The 22,952-nt window shown below is 36.0% G+C and overlaps 1 protein-coding gene across 2 annotated transcripts in view; it reads left to right on the forward strand.

The window, feature by feature from the left end:
• Window positions 1-22,952, forward strand: part of v (Tryptophan 2,3-dioxygenase vermilion) — a 243,195-nt gene that overhangs the window by 79,058 nt on the left and 141,185 nt on the right. For both annotated transcript variants that reach the window (XR_016549167.1, XM_090401607.1), the window contains exons 6-7: window positions 7,120-7,181; window positions 19,259-19,334. Coding sequence is in view for 1 of the 2 variants with exons in the window: in XM_090401607.1 (XP_090257733.1) it covers window positions 7,120-7,181; window positions 19,259-19,334 (138 nt within the window). In the remaining variant the exon portion in view is untranslated. The remainder of the gene's footprint in view (window positions 1-7,119; window positions 7,182-19,258; window positions 19,335-22,952) is intronic.

The following is a 22,952-nucleotide window of genomic DNA, read 5'->3' on the forward strand; positions in this document are numbered from 1 at the left end:
CACCAAAAAAAAAAAAAAAAAAAAAAACGATTAGCCCAATTATGGTATGAATGTACTATAGGTTTAAAATAACCTTTCATGAGTGGGAGTTATATTAAACCCACCTTTGTGAAGTGAAAAAATTTTATCTTCCTTGCAATCCTTTGAAACCTTCCTCTGCAAGATTCTTGTTAAACAAATGTATTAAGGTTGCTGTTAACTCCTGGAGTCTTCTTTTAAAATACATGGTTATATGCTTATGTGGATAACTGCTTATCCTCATTCATCTTGTGCTGTTTTTACAATGCCTTTTTTCTTCCAGATTGCACACTTCACCTCTTCAGTCATCCATTATTATTTAATAATAATATTTACCTTATTTAATCTCCTGACCTTCAGAATACACTCAGTCATTGCCTCTGCCAGATAATTCCAGAGACCAAGCAGCATTGATTTCCTTCCCATGCAGTTCCTCATTCCACGATATCTCTGCAAGCTGCTTCTTGAGTTTGCCATAATAACCCGCCTTATAGTTCCACATATAACTCTTTCTCAAAAGTACTGATATAGCTGGGCACCACCCAGGTGATCACTTCATGGTCACTTTCACTAACTGGAGGATGATGCAATACTTCATTTACAACAATATCTTCTGATGAGATAATCAAATCCAAGACCCTTGATTCATGTGTGGCCTCTATTATATACTGCTTAAGGTAGTTATTCCTTAAAAATTCATTCTCTTCCATTCTCTTTGTTTCCAGTTGCTGTCTCTTCATTTCAGTTGGCTTCATTTCTATATTACCATAATTGAAATTGCCCACAATGATCACCCTTTTCTTATTAGCCAGACCAATTTGTTTAAACATTTCCTTCTCAATGCCTTCCACATTTATTGAAAGAGTGTGACGAAATCAATGAGAGACAGATCATTAATCAAATTGTTCTCTCTCTCTTCCATAACTCAATGAAGAATTTTAGGGATCTCTTAAAGGACTGTGCCAAATTTGTCATAGTCTGGTATAGGTAATATCAGACTGTGCAAATAGCAAGCCTAGTATAAGTAATAATTGTTCAGAAGCAAAATAATGCTGGGATCTAAAAAGAAAGCTATATTCTCAAGCAAAAGCTAAGGAGGAGATATTTGTGGTATGTTTATACCAAGAAAGGTTGTAATTTACACTTATCCCAAGAAAAAAAATTCTCTTCTTTAGGTACTGATTAACATTTGTATTTATATTTTTATATATGCATATATTAACACTATATAATTCACACAATATCAGTAATTATGTTAGATTACAAGGACTGGAAGTTGATTTTATTGACAAATTTAATTAATTCTGAGTAGTACTTTTCGATGTCTCTGTTTTGACACTAGCCACTTGTCTCCAGAATCACTTGACATGTTGTGTTATGGGCAACCGGATGGAGTCCAATAGCTGACAGTCTTAGAGTATGTGGTCAACAGTCTGTTGACATGTTAGCGGTTAAACCTGGAGAAATGTCGTTTTATCAGTCGGAGTCTGCTTCTAATGCTTGGCAAGAATTCTTTTGTTGTTGATCCGATTTTTGATGTTTTTCATTCTTCTTCTTCCCACACGTCTAGGCTTTTCTCTTCTGCAAGTGTTTTTATAGCAGATTTCGAGTACTCATGTTTCTAACTGCTTCTTTAGCAAGATGATCCGCTCTCTCATTTCCTGCTACCCCAGTATCTGCATTCACCCAGCAGAACTTGATTTCTCATCCTTCTAGAGTGAGGTTCTGAACTAGATTTCTTGTCTGTTCTGTTAATGCTATATTATGGTTGTTCTGGTTTTTTTATGCCGTCTATAGTGCTTTTGCTATCACTGTAACTTGTTGCTGTCTTTTGATGAGAGGTGTTGAGTTTTAATTCCCACAGAGAGAGAGAGAGAGAGAGAGTGTATGTGTGTTCTTGTTGATCCGTTTTTTGATGTTTTCTATTCTTCTTCCCACATGTCTAGGCTTTTCTCTTCTGCAAGTGTTTTTATTGCAGATTTCGAGAATGCCTCGTAACTTGTTTCTGGCTGTTCGTTTCTAGCTGCTTCTTTAGACAACTGATCTGCTCTCTCATTTCCTGCTATTCCAGTATGCGCTTTCACCCAGCAGAAACTGATTTCCCATCCCTCTAGAGTGAGATTTCAAACCAGATTTCTTGTCTGTTCTATCAATGCAATATAGTTGTTCTGGTTTTTAATGCTATCTATAGTGCTTCTACTATCGCTGTAGATTGTTGCTGTCTTTTGCTGAGAGGTGTTGAGTTCTAATTCCTGGAGATATGTGACTGAACTATAGCAAGTTGTTCTGCTTGGTTGTTGGAATAGAGAGGATGCAGTCTAGAACAGCGTTCTTGTATTATGGACTGTCTGTTGTATGCAGGGAACGAACAACCGACGTTCCTTTCGGTTTTGCTTCCGTCAGTGTATATTTGGAATTCGTCACTTTCAGAGCTTTCCTTTTCCTTAATATTTGTTTTCTTTGCTGGGTGAGGCACTTACTGTAATGAAGTGGACGTTCGTAGCAATTTGGATCGATTTTGTAACTTTCGATATATCTTCCGTAAGTGACTTCATATATAAGAGATAATTCTTGTATTTTCAGGCAGATTGGTGTTAGAGCTGCAATAATGCAAGCTGCCTCAAAAGAAATTGTCCTGTATCCTTTGATTATGCATATGGCTATATGGCAGTGAATTCTGTTTTGTTTTTGTCGGTTTATCTTTGATTTTAGTGAATGTTTCCAGGCAGGTGCAGCATAAGATATCAGTGGTAATATAGCACCATTATATATCGTTTTCAGCGCTCGTTGGCCTAATCCCCACTTAATCCTTGCCAACTTAGCTAGAAGGTTTACTATTTGTAAGCTTTTTTTGGCAACATATGAGATGTGCTTATTGAAGGTGAATTTTTCGTCTATTATTACTCCTAGGTATTTTAGCTCATTAGCTACCTCGAGAACTTCTCTGTTTAGGAAAACTGTTACAGGTTGTTTTGATTTTTTTCACAAGATGTGGAGCACTTTAGACTTGGTGCTATTGAAGGCCACTTTCTTTTCGCGTGCCCACTCTGCAATTTTAAAGAGTTCTTCATTGGCCGTTACTTCTAACTGTAAGCCATCGCATTCCTGAATCATTATCATCACATCATCAGCAAAAGCTATGACTTTTGTTTCAGTGGTGACAGGCAGTCTTAAAAGCGAGTCGTACTGGATGTTCCAGAAACCTGGCCCACAGAAGGAACCTTGCGGACAGCCTCGTTTGACTTTTTTCGTTACAGTTGTGTTTTATAGTGTCATGGTTACTCTTTTGTCTGGAAAATAATTTTTTGTAAGTTTTTAGGGCATTTTAAATCTATTAATTGATTGATTATGGCTGGCCACCAAGCACCATCAAAGGCTCCTTGTACATCGAGTGAGGTCAGTAGTACGTTTTTTTGCTGTAGACTGTGTTCTGCGAACTCTTTCACTTCTATAATTGCATCTACTGTGCTGGACTGAGGTCCGAATGCATATTGATTGCTGCTTAATAAGTTTCTTGAGTAGACGTGGTGCATTACTCGGTTTATTAGAAGTTTTTCTAGTACCTTACTGGCAACGTTTATGAGGCTGATTGGTCTGTATTTGTTAATTTCGTCAAATGTTTCTTTTCCTGGTTTGATTATAGGTATAATTTTTGAGTGTTTCCATATTGAAGGAAATCGTCCTCTTTTTAGGCATTTGTTGTAAACTGTTGTTATGAATTCAAGGAATTCGAGAAATGCTGGTAAGAGTATGTCGCTGCTTATTCCGTCTTCTCCAGGAGTTTTTATTGGATCCATTGATCTTAATATTGACTTGATTTCATTAGTTGCAAATGAGACGTCGTCAGGAAAGTCTATATCTATTTCCATTCTTTGTCTGCAAGTTTTGTGGATTTCTTCATCTGTTGATCGTCATCGGGAATAAACTTCTATATCATAATAGCTGTAGTTTCTGCTAAGTGTTTAGTGTAGGTGCCATCTGTTTTCTTGATAGTTGATAGTATAGGTGTTGTCTTGTTCTTGTTTGTTGCTAATTTATATATGCAATTCCAAGGATTCGATGCGATTGAAACTGTACAAAATTTTTTCCATGATTCTGTTTTCGTGTTTGTAATTTTGGACTGATAGCTGTGTTTGGCTTTATAGTAGTTCTGTCTTCTGCTCTCTCTTAAATCTTGGTTACTGTATGTTTTTTGGTATAATCGTCTGAGTGCATTGACATGTTTTCTTAGGACTGTTAGTTCATCGTTCCACCACGGTACTGATTTTCTTCCATCGATGTTTAGCTTCTTGGTTGTTCTGAGTGTTTGATCGCTGGATTTTTTCAGACCTGATGAGAGTGCAGAAGCAAGGAAGTCTATATCGTTTGTGCCGATGCCCAGATGGCTAAGTTTTTGTCTAAGCTGAGCTGTTTTTCGCTGTTTGCATTAAAGCGATGTTCTGAGATTAAGAGTGAAAAATTCTCTTTTTAATGCTTTTATAAATTTATCTAGGTTGGTTTTATTGATGAAGTATTTGACGTTAATGCAGTGGTTTTTGTTGGTATTCCATTTAAATTTTTGTTACTGACGATGAAACTTATTATGCGATGGTCAGAACAGCTTTCCTCTTCTTCGTATTTCCATTCAGAAATCCGGGGTAAAATAGCGCTGTTTACCATTGTTAGATCGATGAAGCTGCTTCCTTTGGTATTTTCGAATGATGGAGTATTACAGTCATCGTTTAGTATGTGTAGGGAATTTGATGCTATGAACTCTTCCAAATTTTTACCTCTATTGTTTGTGCTCTCGTTAAACCATAAAACCGAATGGGTGTTGCTATCTATTCCCATAATTAAGCTGTGGTTGATGGTAAAATCCACAATGTTGCTCATTTTTTCTAAGTGATATTTTATGTCAGCGTGATAGTTTAGATACATACTTGCAGCGAAAGTTTTAATTCCTCTGTACGTAATTTCAATTAGTACCGAGTCCTTGTTGCTGTGCTGAGAAATTAATATTGCCTCGATTCAGGGTTGACCACGAGTATTGCAGCTCTCTTTCTTTCAGATCCTTTGGAAAATATTTTAAAATTACTTGGAAAGCCACACATTTTGTTGTTGATGTTGTGGGGTTCTTGCATTAATGCCAGTCCTATATTTTTTCTATTTATGAGTTCTGTTAAGTTATTAACAGCTTTGATGGAGCATTGTAGATTTATTTGAAGACATGCCAGATAAGTAGTGCTGTTTCTGCAAGCTTTATTATTGCTTTCCATAATCTATCTTTTGATTTTGAGCTGTTTGTGGTAGTTGTATGTCGGGCAGTCTTTGCTTAATGCTATGTGTTTGGTGTCATTTTTGGTTTTGGCGTGCTTGTTGTGATTTTGGAAATTTATGCAATTCATCTTGGACTTATTTCGTGGGCACTCGCTGAACTTATGTTCTTTAGAACAGAATGGACAGGTGGTTTTTCCCCTGCAGTATTGTGTATGATGGTGAAATTTATTGCAGTTAAAGCATCTCAGAACGCTTACATAGTCTGCGCAATGGCAAATTCTCCATAGGATTTTAACACCAGTTTTCAGCAATTTGGTCCTCACCATTGGATCGACTTCTATAATCAAGTTTCTTTTGTTCGTTTTTTTATTTGTCATGATAAATTTCTGTGTCATCTTTGTGTCACCGATGAAGAGTTCTTCGTTCTGCCTGCAGATTGAGTCTATTGCATTGTCTGTATCTATTTCACTGGAAATATCATATATTATCAGCCTTAGAAGATGTTTCTTACTGGGATTTGCTACTAACGTGTCTTTCCATTCCTTAGATATTTCGTTATGCAGCAAGTCTATATCAGCCTTTTCTTTTGATTCAATTAACACTCCTCCTTTATTAATGCTTTTCATTTTTGTGATTCCGATTTTTATTTTTCTTGGGTCTATTTTTTCTTTTATAAGATTTTTGGTTTCTTCACTGTTTAGTTGAGCTATTGGTTTGACTATTAATTTATAGCAAGGATTGTTTTTGGATTCATCTTTATTTTTAGCATTGTTTTTAACCAATTGCAAGTATAGCTGAGTAGGCTGAGCTGAGTTAGGCTGTCCCTGGTTGTTTGTATTAGTCTGTTGTTCTATCGATACTTTAGTTTCATTTTTCATTCTGTTGAAAACCTTTGTTAATTCGCTTACTGCAGTTAGGATGTAATTTTTTAAGTCATTCCTTAAATTGCCACTTACTTTGGCTACGTTACGCAGCAAATCTAGGGCTTTTTCAAATTCTAATTCATACCGTGCTCCCATTTTAATATTACTCAAAGTTGTAGTATTATATCCTCCTATCGAACGGCTAACTTTTCTAATGTACAAAGTTCAAGAAAATGTACTTACAGTTATGCAGCTTGTTCCTAGAAGCGACGCTTCCATTGAAGGTTTCCAGTGGTAGCAGTTGGGAGGGTTGTAGCTAATCCTTTTATGCATGGGTCGTTGTTTTGAGGGTAGCTGAATGATATATACAGTCAGAACAGCAGTAGTCAGTCCATAAAGTTAGAATAAAATTCACTTATACATGCTTAGAACTGTGAAACTATAGAGTAAATTACTCACTGTTAGATAGATCACTGTACAAGCTATCAGTCGATACCAGATAGATCCAGTTATTCTGTTAGATACTGCACAAATCAAAGTTAAAGCTGGAGCGATTTCAGACACGTCTGTTCGCATCCGAGCCCACTCTGTGTTGATGGAGTGGGTGTGTGTGTGTGTGTAAAATAAGACAAGAGTAACTTTTTCAAGTTTTGATGAAGTTGATCAGATTGCCAGAACCCCGACTGAAGAATTGTTTTGTCTCATAGGGGTACTATATCATCATTTTGGGGATAAGGATTGGTTCATTTGTTGTGTGAGAGAGAATAAAGGTTTTTTTTTTTTTTTTTTTGCATGGAAAGTGGCAAATAAGTGAAATATATTGTCAGAAATGAATGTTAAGTGCTAGGATTTTATTAGTTTTCTTTTAATCTGTAGTAGATATTCTAAAAAAAAAAACATGAAACATAATTAGAAATTTTTAAAATGAATATGTTTCATGTAGCAGTTTTATTTTTTTTAAAAAATTCAATTTTTATTTAAGGTACTAGTGGATCAAGTTTCAATATTGGAGACCATGACACCTTTAGAATTTATGGATTTCAGGTAAACATTTGTAATTTCTTCTATAACAGGTGTTCCTCAAATGGTATGCATTTGTGTTAAAGATACCAAGCAATTTTAAACCTGGTTTTACTCCATTTTTCCCAAGTAAGCAAACAGACAAAATGTCAAGTTTGCGCCTGCAATTTATGCAAGACTAGCTGATCCCACAGGTAGTGCAAGACCAAGGCAACTCGTGGTAAAGGTGGAGCAAGTTCTGATCACTAATCTTAATATTTACCCTTAATGCCAAAACACATCTCCAAGAAGGGGATGTATGATGTTTTGTATTAAAGGCAAGGGGCCACTACCCAGACCGGTTTCGACCTTTATTTTGTCTGTTTGCTTACTTGGGAAAAATAGAGTAAAACCAGGTTTAAAATTGCTTGGTATCTTTAACATAACTATACCCAAGTTAAAAATACTTTCTACATTTATATCTCCTCCTGAGATTTTTATTTAATAAGGTTATAACACCTTATGGTAACTTGTTTTGGTAAAATACTTACAAGCTATGGATTACTAAATCTTGGTATTTCTAGCCTGGCTCCCACTGATGAGACCTCAATAAAGGTCGAAACCGGTCTGGGTAGTGGCCCCTTGCCTTTAATACAAAACATCATACATCTCCTTCTTGGAGATGTGTTTTGGCATTAAGGGTAAATATTAAAATTAGTGATCAGAGCTTGCTCCACCTTTACCACGAGTTGCCTTGGTCTTGCACTACCTGTGGGATCAGCTAGTCTTGCATCAATTGCAGGCGCAAACTTGACATTTTGTCTGTTTGCTTACTTGGGAAAAATATAGTAAAACCAGGTTTAAAATTGCTTGGTATCTTTAACATAACTATACCCAAGTTAAAAATACTTTCTACAGGTATGCATTTGGATGACTAAATCACTTTTAGGATTTTTTTTTGTGTGTGTGTGTGTGTGTAATACAAAGGATTGAAGATTAACTTAATAATTTGTATAATAATGTTTATTATTAGCACTGCCCCTTCATCATGGACAATCTTCAATGTCAACCTCAAATTTCATTAAACTGTCTTAAAGTCATTCACTGTTTCCCAATCACCATACTCTTAGGTAATGCATTCCAATCATCAACTGCTTTCATGCAAAGAACCTACTCCTCACTCTCTTGCTCATACCATTATAGTTTTTAGGGATGGCCTCTTGTTCTTTCTGTTTCTTTTCATTCTCTGGAAAATCTCTTCCACATTAACAACCCCCCTTACAAACTTCTATCATATCCCCCTCCTCTCCTCTTCTCATGACTTTGCAATGGACATTCCCTTAATCTATCTTCATGTCCCACATTGCACAAACCAGAAACCACCTTAGTCACTCTTCTCTGGAATCTTTCCAGTACACCTCACTCCTATGAAAATCAGGTGGCCATTATCTATGAAGTATCCATTTACTGCAACTGCTTTTTTATTAATACTTTTTTAAACAGTGTGTTTCTAACTCTTAAAAGTAATGTCCACAATCTTTTATAAGCGAAAAATGCCTCATGTTGGTGTTCATGTAATGATCAGTTAATTATCTGACCTTCAAATGAACAAACATTCATTTAACTGATCCTTGCGTGGATTAGTGCATCAAGTGACTTCTGGTATGGCACTATGGAATTGTACCTTCAGTTATCCATCAAACTGACTGGCTGGCAAATTACTCTCCTGTTGGATAATTAATGAGTTACTGTAGTAGTTAATTTCACTAAAATTGGTTGTGATATTCTGTAAAGAAAACAGGAAGACTTGTTGACAGATACATTATGTGCATATATATTTTACTATTTTTAAAAGTTTTTTTTATGAAGTAGATTTACACTTTTTGAAAAAAAAATAAATAAAAAGGACTTGCCTTCAAAAATGTCTTACATTTTTAATGTAATACAGATTGACATTTGTGGGTTCTCTTAATGAAACAAGCAAAAGATAGGCACCAGCCAATTTTCATTTCCCAGTGTTAGACACTACTTTGCCTATTGTAAAAACAAAAGTTTCATACCTAGGCTAATCGACCTTATTGCCATATGTAGAAATGTGCAAAGTAGCTAAGACATCTCTTGATTTGGTTGTTCAAATGAGAGTCTTCAACAGAAACAGTCTCTAAAAGTGTAAGAAAAATAGTGGCACTATAGAAGGGAGCTTCCGATTTGTGATCAGGCATATGGTGGTGAAAGTGTTGGAGAAGTTGATTAGGGATGCAATGCAAAACTGGATTAATGAGAAAACGAATCTCACCAGGGTAGTATGGATTTGGTAATAGAATATTCATCATCATCAAATTCCTGACAGTAGACTCATCGCGGGAGACCCAAACTAGCAAAACAATAACAGTACTACATGAAAAACTTACATCATTACTAACTTTCCATCAACAATTTTCCTCCAAATTAATCTGTCAAGACTCCAACATCATCAGATCTTATATTTCTGTCTTCTAAGGCACTTTTTGCTGTATCAATCCACTTATATCTTGGTCTTCCTCTGGGTCTTTTTTCTGCCAACCTAGCAGAGAACACTCGTTTTGCTAATCTTTCTTCTCTCACTCTATTTTAAGTGACCATACCACCTGAAATTAGTTCTGCTAACAATGTCAAGTTCTTTCCTAATATCCTCGTTTTAATATGATATTGCCATTGATGCCATCTGGTCACACCCCTAATCTTTCTCAGGACTCTTATATCTGCAGTCTCTAGTCTTTGGTCAAGTGTTTTATTTCTAACCCAACTCTCAGATCCATAAGTTAAAATTGGTTTGAACACTATCTTGTATACAACTAATTTAGTTTTTTGACTAATTTTTCTTTTATTCCATATAAATTTATTCCTTTGACTTCCTACCATACCAGCTTTGCTGATTCTGTTGTCTATTTCCATATTTAATTTACCAGCTTCACTAAAAAATTATGCCTAAGTAGCTGAAATGATTTACTTGTTTTATAGGTTCTCTATTCACGATGCAGTTTTGATATTTGCAATGTTCTGCCTATTTTCATTGTCCTTTTCTTGCTGATTTTCATACCATATTTGTGCTAAAAGAGTGATCAGCAGAACTGGCTATTCCTTTGACCAGGATGTTTAATATGAGTCTCAGAACAGGGAAGATTCCTCAGGAATGGAAGGAATGTATGCTAATTCCATTACACAAGGGTGGTGCAAAGACCAATGTATCCAACTATCGACCAATTAGTATCTCAGGAGTGGTGGTGAAGATTTTGGAAAAATTGGTTAGGGCCCACATTCAGAAATGGGTTGACAGTGAATATCTACTTTGCAATGAACAACATGGGTTTACTAAGGAAAGGTCATGTTTTAGCAACTTGCTCACGTTCTATAACAATGTTACCATTGAACTAGACAAGGGAAATGGATACACCATAATACTTTTGGATTTTGCTGAGCCTTTTGAAAGAATACAGCATGGCAGACTGCTGCATAAATTTTAATTAAAATGTAAGTTTGCAAGATTTAAGGTAACTAGTGGTGTACCACAAGGATCAGTGCTTGGTCCACTGTTATTCAATCTGTACATTAATGATATTGGGAAGGATTTGACCACCGACATACATTCGACGAACACCGACATAAAGACAGGTAGGATAATCAGGTATGCTGCTGATATGCAGTACTTGCAGAATGATTTGAATAGGCTAGGATTGTGGTCATGGGAAAATGGGTGTCAGTTCAATGTCGGTAAATGTAAAGTCATTCACTTTGGCATGATTAGATATCCAATGTTGTATTATATTGGTGGGATTAGGCTAGAAGAAACTGATGAGGCTAGGGATCTTGGGGATTTCATAGATAGGAAGTTGAAGTTTAGGGCCATGGGACAAAGATTGCAAATACAACTCAAAAGATAATTGCAATGCTGAAACGAACTTTCACATGTAAAGATAAGGATGTTATTTTGCCTCTTTACAAGGCCTTGATAAGACCTCACTTGGACTATTGTGTGCAGGTCTGGTTTCCATTGTGATTCTGATATATGATGAGTCTTAGGACTTCCTGGAGGTGACAAATAATAATAATAAATAATAATAATATTGGATAGAGTACAAAGGCAAGTGTTAAAAATGATATCAGGATTGTGGAATACTGATTATGAAGACAGATTGAGAATTTGTAGACTGCAGACACTAGCAAACAGGAGAAAGAGGGGTGATATGATTGAGACTTACAAATTTCTGAAAGGGTCATACAGGATTTCAATTTATGGAAGGTGGGGAAAGGATAAAAGGGCATCCTTGGAAGCTGAGAATGAAGGCCGCCAAGAAGGGTGTGAGGGCTAGATTTTTCTCTCAGAGGGTAGTGCATGATTGGAATGGATTGCCATTGGATGCTGTGAGTGCAAGTAGTGTGAATGAATTCAAGAATAAGTATGATAGCAGGTGTGTGTGGCATGTGGCCTCCCTCGATGAGTCTCTGACTCCCTGGAGGTCTCTCTTAATAATAATAATAACAATAATATCTATTACAACAGCTATTGAATTTATTCAAGGAATCTTGCAGACTTGTACTGGATTTATTTAAAATTAAAACATTGTCTGCATAAAGTATAGAGCAGATAATTATCTCCAATTTTGATATCAGGTTTAATACTGCTTTCCTTCGTAATGTGATCCATATAGATAATGAATAACAGAGGGGATAAGGTACATCCATGTCTGATACTAGATTTAATATTAAACCATCTTCCTGTACTTCCTTCAATTCCAACTGCTGAATTAAAACTCAAGTACACTAAGTATTGCTTGATATAATGCCCCATTGAAACTTATAACTGTACAGATTTAAATAGCTTTTCTCTTGACACCTTGTTATATGTCTTTTGCAAGTCAACAAAACTTAAATACATATCTTTGTTATATTCCCATGATTTCTCAACTGTTTGTCGTAAAGCGAAACTCTGATACTGAAAGCCTCTGTTTGGCCTGAATCCAGCTTGTTCTTCACCAAGCCTCCCTTCTACAATCCTTCTCAACTGATACTCAAGTAGACTTGCATAGAATAAATCTTACCAGGAACACTCAGTAGAGAAATATCTTGTAATTCTCACATTCAGTTCTATTTCCATTTTTGTATATGAGAGCTCTACTCCAATTATCTGGAATTCATCCCTCTGTCCAGGCCTTCTGAAGTATGCAGTACAGCCACTGCAAGACTTTTATACCTCTATACTTGAGCATTTCTCTCGAATATCATCTCTTTCTGCTGCCTTTCCACATTTTAGGCTTTTGATGGCTTTTTTTTTTCCTACTTCAAGTATGGATATGTATTCCTAATTGCATGCCTTTTTTGAGTGTTTGTTACCACTGTGCTATGACTGCTTGTTTCATTTATCAATTTTTTTGAAGTAATTGCTCCATACATCAAGGATATCTTTTTCTCCATTTTTCATGTCACCTTTATTCATCCTAATTCCTTTTTAGCACTCTTTCCTCCATTTCTAAGCTTTTTCAACAGCCTCCAAAATAATTTGTATAGTTGTTCTGGATGTGATGTTTAGGGTCTCCCTCGATGAGTCTAAGGACTCCTTGGAGTTGCCCATAATGATAATAAAATGTAAGATATGCCAAAGTCTTCCCATGATTTCTGTTTAGCTAGTTTTACACAGTGTTTAGCTTTCTTATATTTGTCTCTATATTCTCTAAGAGCACAAACTGACTTATTCACTGGCAGCTTTCAATATGCTTTCTTTTTTTCCTTCACTGCCTCTTTAACTTCCTGGGTGTACCATGGAGTTCTGATTTTTCTTTCCTTGCAGACAACCTCACTATGTGCCTATCTGGCTGAATCAATCGATGTCTTCTCCTGGGCTTGCCGCTGAATCTCCAAGGTTTGGTTCCTGTTCTCAAACTTTTTTATTTTTTCTTGAATAATGTTTGTGTATTTTATGTCACACTTCACATCTGAGAGCTGTTCAACTTTTATTGCTTTAAAACTTTCTTTCTTGCATGTTCTTATTTTCAATATGAAATTCAGTTTTATCCTGCTCAAGACTAAATAGTGATCACTTCCAATTTCAAATCCTCTGTACACTCTAGTGTCCTGCACCAGTGAGAAAGCATCACTATCAGCTATAACCTAGTCAATGAGAATTTTCTTATTCCTTATGTGGCTTTATGCCCATTTTTATGTTGGAACATTGTGTTAGTAATAACCAGTCCATGTTCTGAGTAGAAAACCAACAGGTTATTTGCCATTATTATTAGCTCTGCTGTTTTCTCCAAATTTTCCCAAAATATTTCTGTATGTCTGACAATCATTTCCTACTCTGCTATTTAGATCCCCAACAAGAACCAACTCTTCTTTTTTCATTGTGTCAGTTGCTTTCTCTAAAGCCTTAAAAAATTCCTCCACTTCTACCTTAGTAGAACCTTTTGTGGGACTATGGGTACAAATAGGTCTCATTATTCATTTCCCCATTCTGATATTTGCCCAAATAACTACTTAATATTGCTTGCCATTCAAGAAGATTGGTCTCATATTTAGTGTTGAATCCTATAGCTGCTCCTTCATTTCCCTGATTGTTATTGCCTGAATATAACATTTTGTTTAAATTAAGGGGATATTAAATCCCACATGGTTTTAAAACTGAATAAGAAACTCAAAGATTGGAATCAGAGAGTTTCATGCCGAATATAGTAAACTATAAAAATATCGGCGATTACTAGCATGAGCTAATGCAAGTAGTCCTAGTACGTAGTACAATACCGGGCAACTTGCAGCAAAGGTGGTAAAGTTCTAATCGCTATTCTTGGTATTTTCCATAATATAAAAACACATTTCCTAGGAAATGTATGCTGTTATTACATTATGGCAGGAGGTCACTACCCAGACCGGTTTCAGCCTTTTTTGAGGCTTCATCAGTGAGTAGCTAGACCAAATTAATACCAAGGGTATTAATTTCGGCGATATATATTATATCAATGAAATGAAGCCTATTGGCTCTTTATATTTAAAATAACATTTTGTATTTATTGATAGAAAAGTCTCGCCAGTTTTTGTCTTTTTTTTGTTTCAGTCACCCCTATTATATCGATCTGGTATGTATCCAATTCCTCATGCAGCTCCATTTCTTTGCCATTCAGGCTTTTTATGTTAATAGTACCTATCTTGAACTCTGGTCATGTTTAGTTGCAGTGTGTTTCAGGATTTGTAGAAAATTTATGTAGAAAGAAATTAATAGAAAGTTTTATTTGATTAACCTAGTTAAATTTTATAGGGGAAACAGTTGTATTGTTCAGGAAAGGTGCTCCTACAGTGATTTTTCTAGATTTTGCAAAAGTATTCACTGCAATTACTGCCTGAGAAATTGTTCTTGAAACTGTGATGGATAAGTATGGATAGTCTGTTGGTAGCCGGAAATAGACAGCCTCAAATGGGCAGGTATCGTGCAATATACAGCCTCTCTCTGTCAAGTAAACCTCGCCTTCCCATGTTGTGGCCCATTTCCACAAAAGAGACTGATACCAGCAAGCATTCCCACTTCAAAAGGATATGTTCCTATTTGGAGGAAATGCTATTTAGACCCACTATCTGGTAGATGACCCTCATTGGCTGGTGAAATGTCATCCTGCTTATTGGAGGTCTGAAGTAGTGAATGCCATATTTGGCCTTCAGAGCAGCAGTTCTGGTTCCTGTCCCCCCCCCCTTCTCCATGCAGTGTGAGTGATACTTTCAAGAGCTTGCAGGCATATAGAGACCCGAAACCCCCTCCATTTCAAGGGAAAATCAGTAAAACCAGGTGCTGCAGGCTGACTGGCACATAGTTTACAGGCCTGAATCTGTCAGTAATGAGTCAGGAGGCTTTTCACCCAACTGATGCATAATTTTGCTACTACATACTCTGCCGGGTTATGGCTGTAGGGAGTCCAAATAGTGGTATGTGAGAAGCACTGTCAAGGCTATGTTATGGCAAAGTAATTAGTCTCCTTCTGTATATTTGTCATGTCTAAGAATCTCTCACCTCACACTGTATGTCCCATGTCATAATCTTAATCATAAATGAAACTACAACAATAACAGTGTCACTGTAATTGATATAAATCTCCTCCCCAAAACCTATCCCAACAAACTAAATGCAATATGCAAAACATACCAGAACTGGAATTTAAAAAAAAAAAAAAATGTCACTCTCACATCCACTTGACCAACATCTTTGTCATAAACATCAACTAAAATAACATACATCATCACTTACAGACCTGGTTTTCTATTCTTGACAAAAACCCAAATTGCAGCTATATCATACAACCTTCACTATCAAAATTACATATTTCTTGATTCATTTTGCCAAAAGGCCTTTGTGAGATTTAACAATGATTGCAAGAGAATGCCTAATTTAGAATCACTTGTTTTTGACCTCTTCTGGATCAGGGGTTCTGTGTCCCATTCAGTAATATTCATCTGCTGTGTTTACCACTTTCCAAATTCTGAAAACTGGTCTGAACTCTTCACCTTCTTATCCATAAAGCCCAATCTTCTGCAGTCCAGCTCCATATAGCAAAGTCATCTTTCTATGTAACTTTAATGTCAACAACTCCAGGTAGCTCACCTTATCCAAGCTGGATGTGATATGAAAGTTTTTACTATAAGCAGTGACCTAATGTGAATTGTATATCTACCTACTTGAAGTCCTGATAACTCTCTTCACTTTCCCAATATACTTGATCCTTTTTTGTTTTTTTTATAACCAGTATCTTTTTTTCAGATACACTATGCAGGTCATCTCTCTCCACTTAGCAACTTGGATCACAATCTTTTACAAGTTTACCCTCACACAGAATGCCTTCTGAATATTCTTAGCCTTGTGTAGTTTGGCATTAAAAGATGCAAGTGGGATGACCTGTTGAACTCTTCTTTTCCATTGTCTGACTATTCCTTTCATTCTTCCTACCCAAACCTCTGCTATGTGTAAGTCACAGAGATTGTCCTCACCAGCATGAAGGCCTTTATTCTACCCAAAATTATCATTCTTCCCTACTTTCCAAACTGTGGTGCAACAGATGTTGTATCAAAGCAGTTGAAGAAAACATACAACCAGTGGCTTGTAACAGGAACCCTAGCTTCATACATAATCTATGCTGAAGTATACAACAGATGCAAAACAACCATCAGCAAATCTAAATTTAGTTCCTAAAGGCCAATAGCAGAAACTTTGCCTGTCCAAATGGACAGGGCCATCAGTGCAACTCGTGCTCATCTGTGCTTCCACTTCTCTCTCTCTCTCTCTCTCATTCTCTCATTCAACCTAAAGATAAAGTTGACCTAATGATGTCTCTCTGCTACTAATGGCTCACTCAAAAAAGTTAAGCAAGTTTGAGCGAGGTTAGTAGTTGGAAGGAGTTCAATCGCTCGAAGCTGTTGGCATGATCTCCCTCAATGAGTCTTTGGACTCCCTGAAGGTGTCACATTATTATTATTATGTGACACCTCCAGGGAGTCCAAAGACTCATTGAGGGAGAGCATGCCAACAGCTTCAAGCGATTGAACCCCTTCCAACTACTAACCTCGCTCAAACTTGCTTAACTTTTTTGAGTGAGCCGTTAGTAGCAGAGAGATATCATTAGATCAACTTTATCTTTATCATACTGAGCACTATATGTTTCCTGTGGGTTTTTTTAGCAAAAAAAAAAAAAAAAAGACAACAGAAGAACACTAAACAACTTGTACACTAAAAGTCTTCTGGTCCTGATGGAATCTATTCAGTTGTACTCAACTGTTATGCTCCAGAGCTAATACCTGACCTTTATCATTGCTACAATCTTCTCTATTCAGCTGATATTTATCCTAATACTTGGAATTAAGCATTTATCCAACCTATTCCAAAAAAAAAGAGGATAAAAATCTGCCTTCCATCACCTTAATCCTTTCCAGAATAATAGGAAAAAAGTTATCATTATTCAAATCCTCCACCATCAGCAATTAATTAGCCAGTTAATCAATTAGCAACCATCAGTATTGATTCCATCAGTCTAGATCCTCTGCTGGCCTCTTATCCTACATTGCCCACCACTCAACTCATCCCATAGTAAAATTCAGATAAATATCTGCTATTGCTCTTGACATTTCCAGGGTGGTTTTTGATCATGTTTGATATTGAGGCCTTCTTTTGGTCTACTACATTCTGTAATTGGGTAACCAGCCCCCCCCCCTCGTAGTTCACTCATGTCACGGTGGATGTCACCTTCTCTTCGTGCTATGCCACTAGTGCAGGAGTTCCTCGGGACTCTTTTCTGTCAACTATCCTCTTTCTCCTGTGTGTGTATATATATATATATATATATATATTATATATAAATCTCAGATCTCAGATCTAATCTTAGTCGCCATGAATCCTATCTACAGCTTGACTGATGATAGTACACTACACTCATGCTCATTCAACAAAGCATGCAGTGCTCAAGCATCTCAAGCTTGAAGATCATCTGTAACCAAATCAGTGCTACCAAAACACAATCTTGCATTTTTATCACAAAAGGAATCTCAGTTCACCTTCACCTGATCTTCAGTAATACACAAATCACCAGACACGATCAGCTCTCTCTCTCCTCCTCCTCCTCCTTGGACTGACATTTACTTCCAGCCTCCTGTCATTAACACATCACATCAATAGCTTCCTCAGCCTAAAAAAAAATAGGCATTCTTTTTTGTTTTTGTTCAAAATGTTGTTTTTCACCCACCCTGCTAACTATACAAATTTCAAATCTGTTCATTCTTAAAATACTGCACATGTTTAGGGTGGTACACCTAAAACCTTCCTAAAAATTCTTGATGCTGTCCAGAGGAGAGCAATTTGGCTCATAGATGATTCCTTCTTCATTGATGCCTGCAATTTGGCCAGCCTTGTTGGTTGAGTGGTTAGCATGTCTGCTCTCCAACTAGATGACTGATCCTGCCTCAGGTATGAATGTTTGTGATTGTCTTTAGCTGGAAAATGAATTTCATTACATAGTGTGAGACTACTGCCTTAGCTTATTGGAATCCTGAAGTGGCTTGGAAAAACTAGCCACTTTTTGGTCTCTACAGCAGAATTTCTGGACTATATAATAAATAAATATATATATTTTACATATATAAAATTATATATTATATATCATATATATATATTAAAATTATATATTATATATCATATATATATTAAAATTATATATATATAATATATATAAAATATAAATAAATATATATTTATTTATTTCCATCCCCATTTACTCCTACTTATATAATAGGGTTCCAGGTGGTATGTCCTGCCAAATGCCTTTGCAAAATCTAACAATATTATAGTGTAGCCATAATATTGTTGGATTTTGCAAAACAATGCTGTTCACCACAGAATATCTATTCCTATCCTCCCATTCCTGAATTCTCCTTGCCAACTTTTCCAATACCTTAATCACTGATACTGTAATACGATTTGGTCTGCAATTTTCTGCTTCTCAGTTAGTCTCCTTTTTTTTTTTAAATTTTGTCCTCTTTCTACCCTGTCAGTTCTGAGACCTTAAATATAATGACTAAAGCATCATAATAATATTCAGAATCACACACACACACTAGAAGGATAACTAGCATGGTAACAAGGACTATATCAGACTATAAGAACCCTGAATTCTGTCTTTTACCAACTTCTCTGGTACAATCTATCAAATCTGTAGTTTATAGATTCTCCAACTTTGTATCTTCTGCAAATAGTAGAATATCCTTTTTCAAACCATTAGTAATGCCTGCCACTGACATAAGTTAAATACTAATCATCATGAACCAAACACTGTGACACACTTCATTTTCTAGCCCTATAAATCCATATATAAATTGTTATCTATTATATATCAGATTTTGAGTATTCTAGCATAGTAATTAAAGTTATGTTATCGTAATTTTCCAATATTAATGTGATATTGTGTTAATATTGTTACATTTTTATACCAATTTTTAAAAGAAAAGGCAAAATGACTTCCTGAAAAAACTCACAAAAAATTAATAAATGCAGTATAAATGCATCTCTTTAAGCTAATTTATTGTAGAAATATTATTATTATTATTATTATTATTATTTTAACTAGAGGTTTTCTCTCACCGGCATCTGGTTTCCAGAGTGTACAGTTTCGGCTGATTGAGAACAAACTAGGAGTTCGTAATGTAAGTTACCTGAACACTAGCACTATGAATTTAACAGAACTGCATATGATTATTCAGAAAATTTTATTAAAATAATAATTGACATATATGTCTAATTTTATTATTATTATTATTACCACAGCATCATCATGGAGTCTTGAGACTCAAACATAAGGGATCTGCTGTATAACTCACAAATTCTATTCTACCACTCCTTAAACTCATTCATCGTTTACACCCTCACCTCTCTCTCTCTCTCATGAAAATGAAAAGGTCTAATTCTCCATTCCCTCACTCATCACTCCATTTAGCAACTTTACAGGAATGATCCCTTGTGTTGTGTCATCTTATTTTTCTGACTAATCCAATTATGATGGATAGTTGAACTTATCCTTACTTCTTTAAATTTCGTTTTTTATTTGTCAGATGTTGATTCATACTGATCCGAATATAAGGAAATTTATATTATCCTGCACCACCTTATATTCAGATTAGTCTACACAATATAGAGGAATCAATCATCAACTAACATTTGCAATCTCACTTTTCTACAGGTCGAGGTTAATATTATCTTTTAAGGCTTCCGCAAGGTCCGATAAATTTTTATGAGTGGTACAATGAAAGAAAATCAGGCAAACATCAAATTGAATTTAATAAAACAAAACATTTAATGCAGGGTTATATAACATGTACCGTATTTTCCAGTGTATAAGACGCACCCAAGAAATTTAATACAATTTTCTGGAAGAAACCTAAACTTTAAACCATTTCAAAATTGTAATTTTTTCGATGTTGAATCACATATTTATGAAAAGAAATAATTTTGTCTTCATATTCTTTTGGCATTTTTTGACTGATTTTTGTTTTTGTACGCATACAAAGTCCACTGCATTTCATGAAACGGTAACACCATGACGCACCACCTTTAAAATCTTCAATGTTACGCTCACAGGCTACTTTGACTGCATGTGTGAGAATCATTTTTGTTGAAATGGCAATGCCATTTTGCCGATTTTCTTGCACCCATTTCAAAACTTCGGTCTCTAGTTCTGGCCACTTCGCAATTTTTCCACGTTCCGCACACTTTTCATTATGCAAATTGTACAAAATCTCCTTCTGACGACGCCAAGTTCTAATTATTTTTTCTGTAGGCGGAGGTCCAAAATGTCTTTCAGCTTCCCTATTCCCGTGTTCTTCTGCATATTTTACAACCTGCAATTTGTAACTTGAAGTATATGAATGCCGCCTGTTTTTTTCCATCACTAAAATCTACAGGGAAATATCAAACTGAACACAAAATATCTCAATACTGATAAACATCGTTAACTGATTACTCGGATAAGATATTATGAAACTTGAATAGGGACTCCCCGTTCTTAGCCAATGACGCACTAGAAGTCACATGAAGGGCACACATCAATTTGATTGCACCATTAACTGCCTACAAAGATCTTGGAACATAAAAGGGAGTGCGTATGACTTTGAAAAGAGGAAACAATCTTTACCTTCATTATATAAGACACACCCCATTTTTAAGATGAATTTTTAAGGTAAAAAAGTGTGTCTTATACACCGGAAAATACGGTACATCTAAGTATAACTTTCTAAATAAGATAATGCAATTGAACAAATCTAAAATATCTCTGAGATACAAGTAGCTATTCAGTTAGGTTTAAAGATTAAAGCCAAAAATCTTAGATCTTATTATTCATGACATAAGTATTTCTATCACAACCTGTCTCTATTCTATGAGACAAATCATATCATCTACACATCAATTTTGTTCTAGTGCTCAGAATAGATACAATGCATTAGGTATCAAACATTCAACTCTCAGTTCTCTATATTCTGCCAATTAATAGAAAATAGTTCTCGCAATTCAAATTTTTAGAATTCACAATAAATATTTTTATAGTTGCGGTTCTCTAACTCACTTCTGGTTTATAAACACTTAATTGAATCACAAGGCAGTTATCAATTCAAGGGGGAAACACTTTAGTGCTTCATTCTTTTGACTATTTATAGTTAAAGGCCACAGCTAGGTTAAGATATATTAGGCAGAAATAATTTTCATTTGCTTCACACTGGATGTAAAAAGGATAAGTCTTACCGGGTTACAACTTCTGTACATTGAATTCACTTAGGCACACTTTCAAAATTCCTGTTAACTAATTATCATGAGGAAACACAATTCAAAGAAATCTTCACTATGTTAACTGAAATATTAAACACAGAGCTACATAAGTCTTGACACATTAGATTTACATCATGTACTAATTCCTTATCTTCCACTATGTATTGACTTCAGCTCTGCAGGTTTCTTCCTCTAATCATTAGGAATCTAACGTAATATCAGAATTCCATAGAGGTAGTTTTTAATGCCTATTTATTCCCAGTCCTTATCTTGTCGATTTTTCCGCATATCTCCACTCGCCCTTCGTTACTCACGACCACTCTCTTCGCTGTCCCCAAGCTTTTTTTTTTTTTTTCGTTTACTTTTGTTTTCCAATTAACTGCGTTTATTCTTCCCGCCAAAATCCGGTTCTAGCCAGTTCAACTTACATCTACAGGCTTCTCTCCATATCATAGCCATTCATGTTCTAAGCACGCGCTAACTAAAAACAACTTTGTTTCTCCTTTACTAGCCAATCAAATTCAATCAGAAGAATTACATAAAATCACACCAGCAGAATTCTACATATTTACCATTTCAGATCCCTCTGTTTCCCACAATGAAAAGGTGCCACCGATTATCCTAAGGGAAAAGCAGAGATGGACAACACTCAGAACCATCATGGCAAATTCACAAATTCATTACACGTCTGCTAAAAATGCAGACGAGGGAATACGAATTCAGCCCACCACGGTGGCTGACTATAGAAACCTTACAAAGGAACTGGATACTAGAGGAACCCAATATCACACATTTTCACTTGCCTCTGAAAAAAATCTGAAAGTAGTCTTACGAGGAGTCTCTGAGGATATTGACACAGATGAAATAGTTACTGACCTTAACCTACAGGAACTACCCCCCATAAAGGTCACTAGAATGTTTAGATCAAATAAGACACCTATGCCTTTAGTCTTAGTAGAAATTCATAACATCTACAAAGACATTTATAATTTAAAATCAATCTGTGGACTCAAAATCACCACAGAACCATTGAGAAAGAAATCATCTTCTGGGCAGTGCCACCGGTGCCAAAAATTTGGCCATGCCCAGAAGCTATGCAAAGCTCAGTTCAGATGCGTAAAATGTGGCGAGAATCACCCCACAAACACCTGCGCCAAGCCAAAAACCACCCCGGCTAAGTGCGCTAATTGTGGGGGTCCCCACCCTGCTAATTATAGAGGGTGTATGCATCATCCCAAAAACAGATGGAATGATCCCAGTCATCAATCTACCTCGTCATCTAATGCGAGAGTTCCTGAAGCTCAGGCTACTCAGTTCTCCAAGAGTGAGAACATGACAACTGGTGCTCGCCCATCATTAACTGAGCCCCTTAAGAAAACGAATCTTCAACATCAAGTAAGAACATATGCTGATGTGGCCCGCTCCAAACAGATAGTACAAACCCAGAACCGGAATACTCCACACTCAAATCTATCAGCTGTTATCACCTCTTCTCTTGCAAACAT

Source organism: Typopeltis vanoorti, chromosome 12 (assembly GCF_054136105.1).
Source record: "Typopeltis vanoorti isolate ZY-2024b chromosome 12, IOZ_Tvanoo_1.0, whole genome shotgun sequence".
Classification (NCBI taxonomy): Eukaryota; Metazoa; Arthropoda; class Arachnida; order Uropygi; family Thelyphonidae; genus Typopeltis; species Typopeltis vanoorti.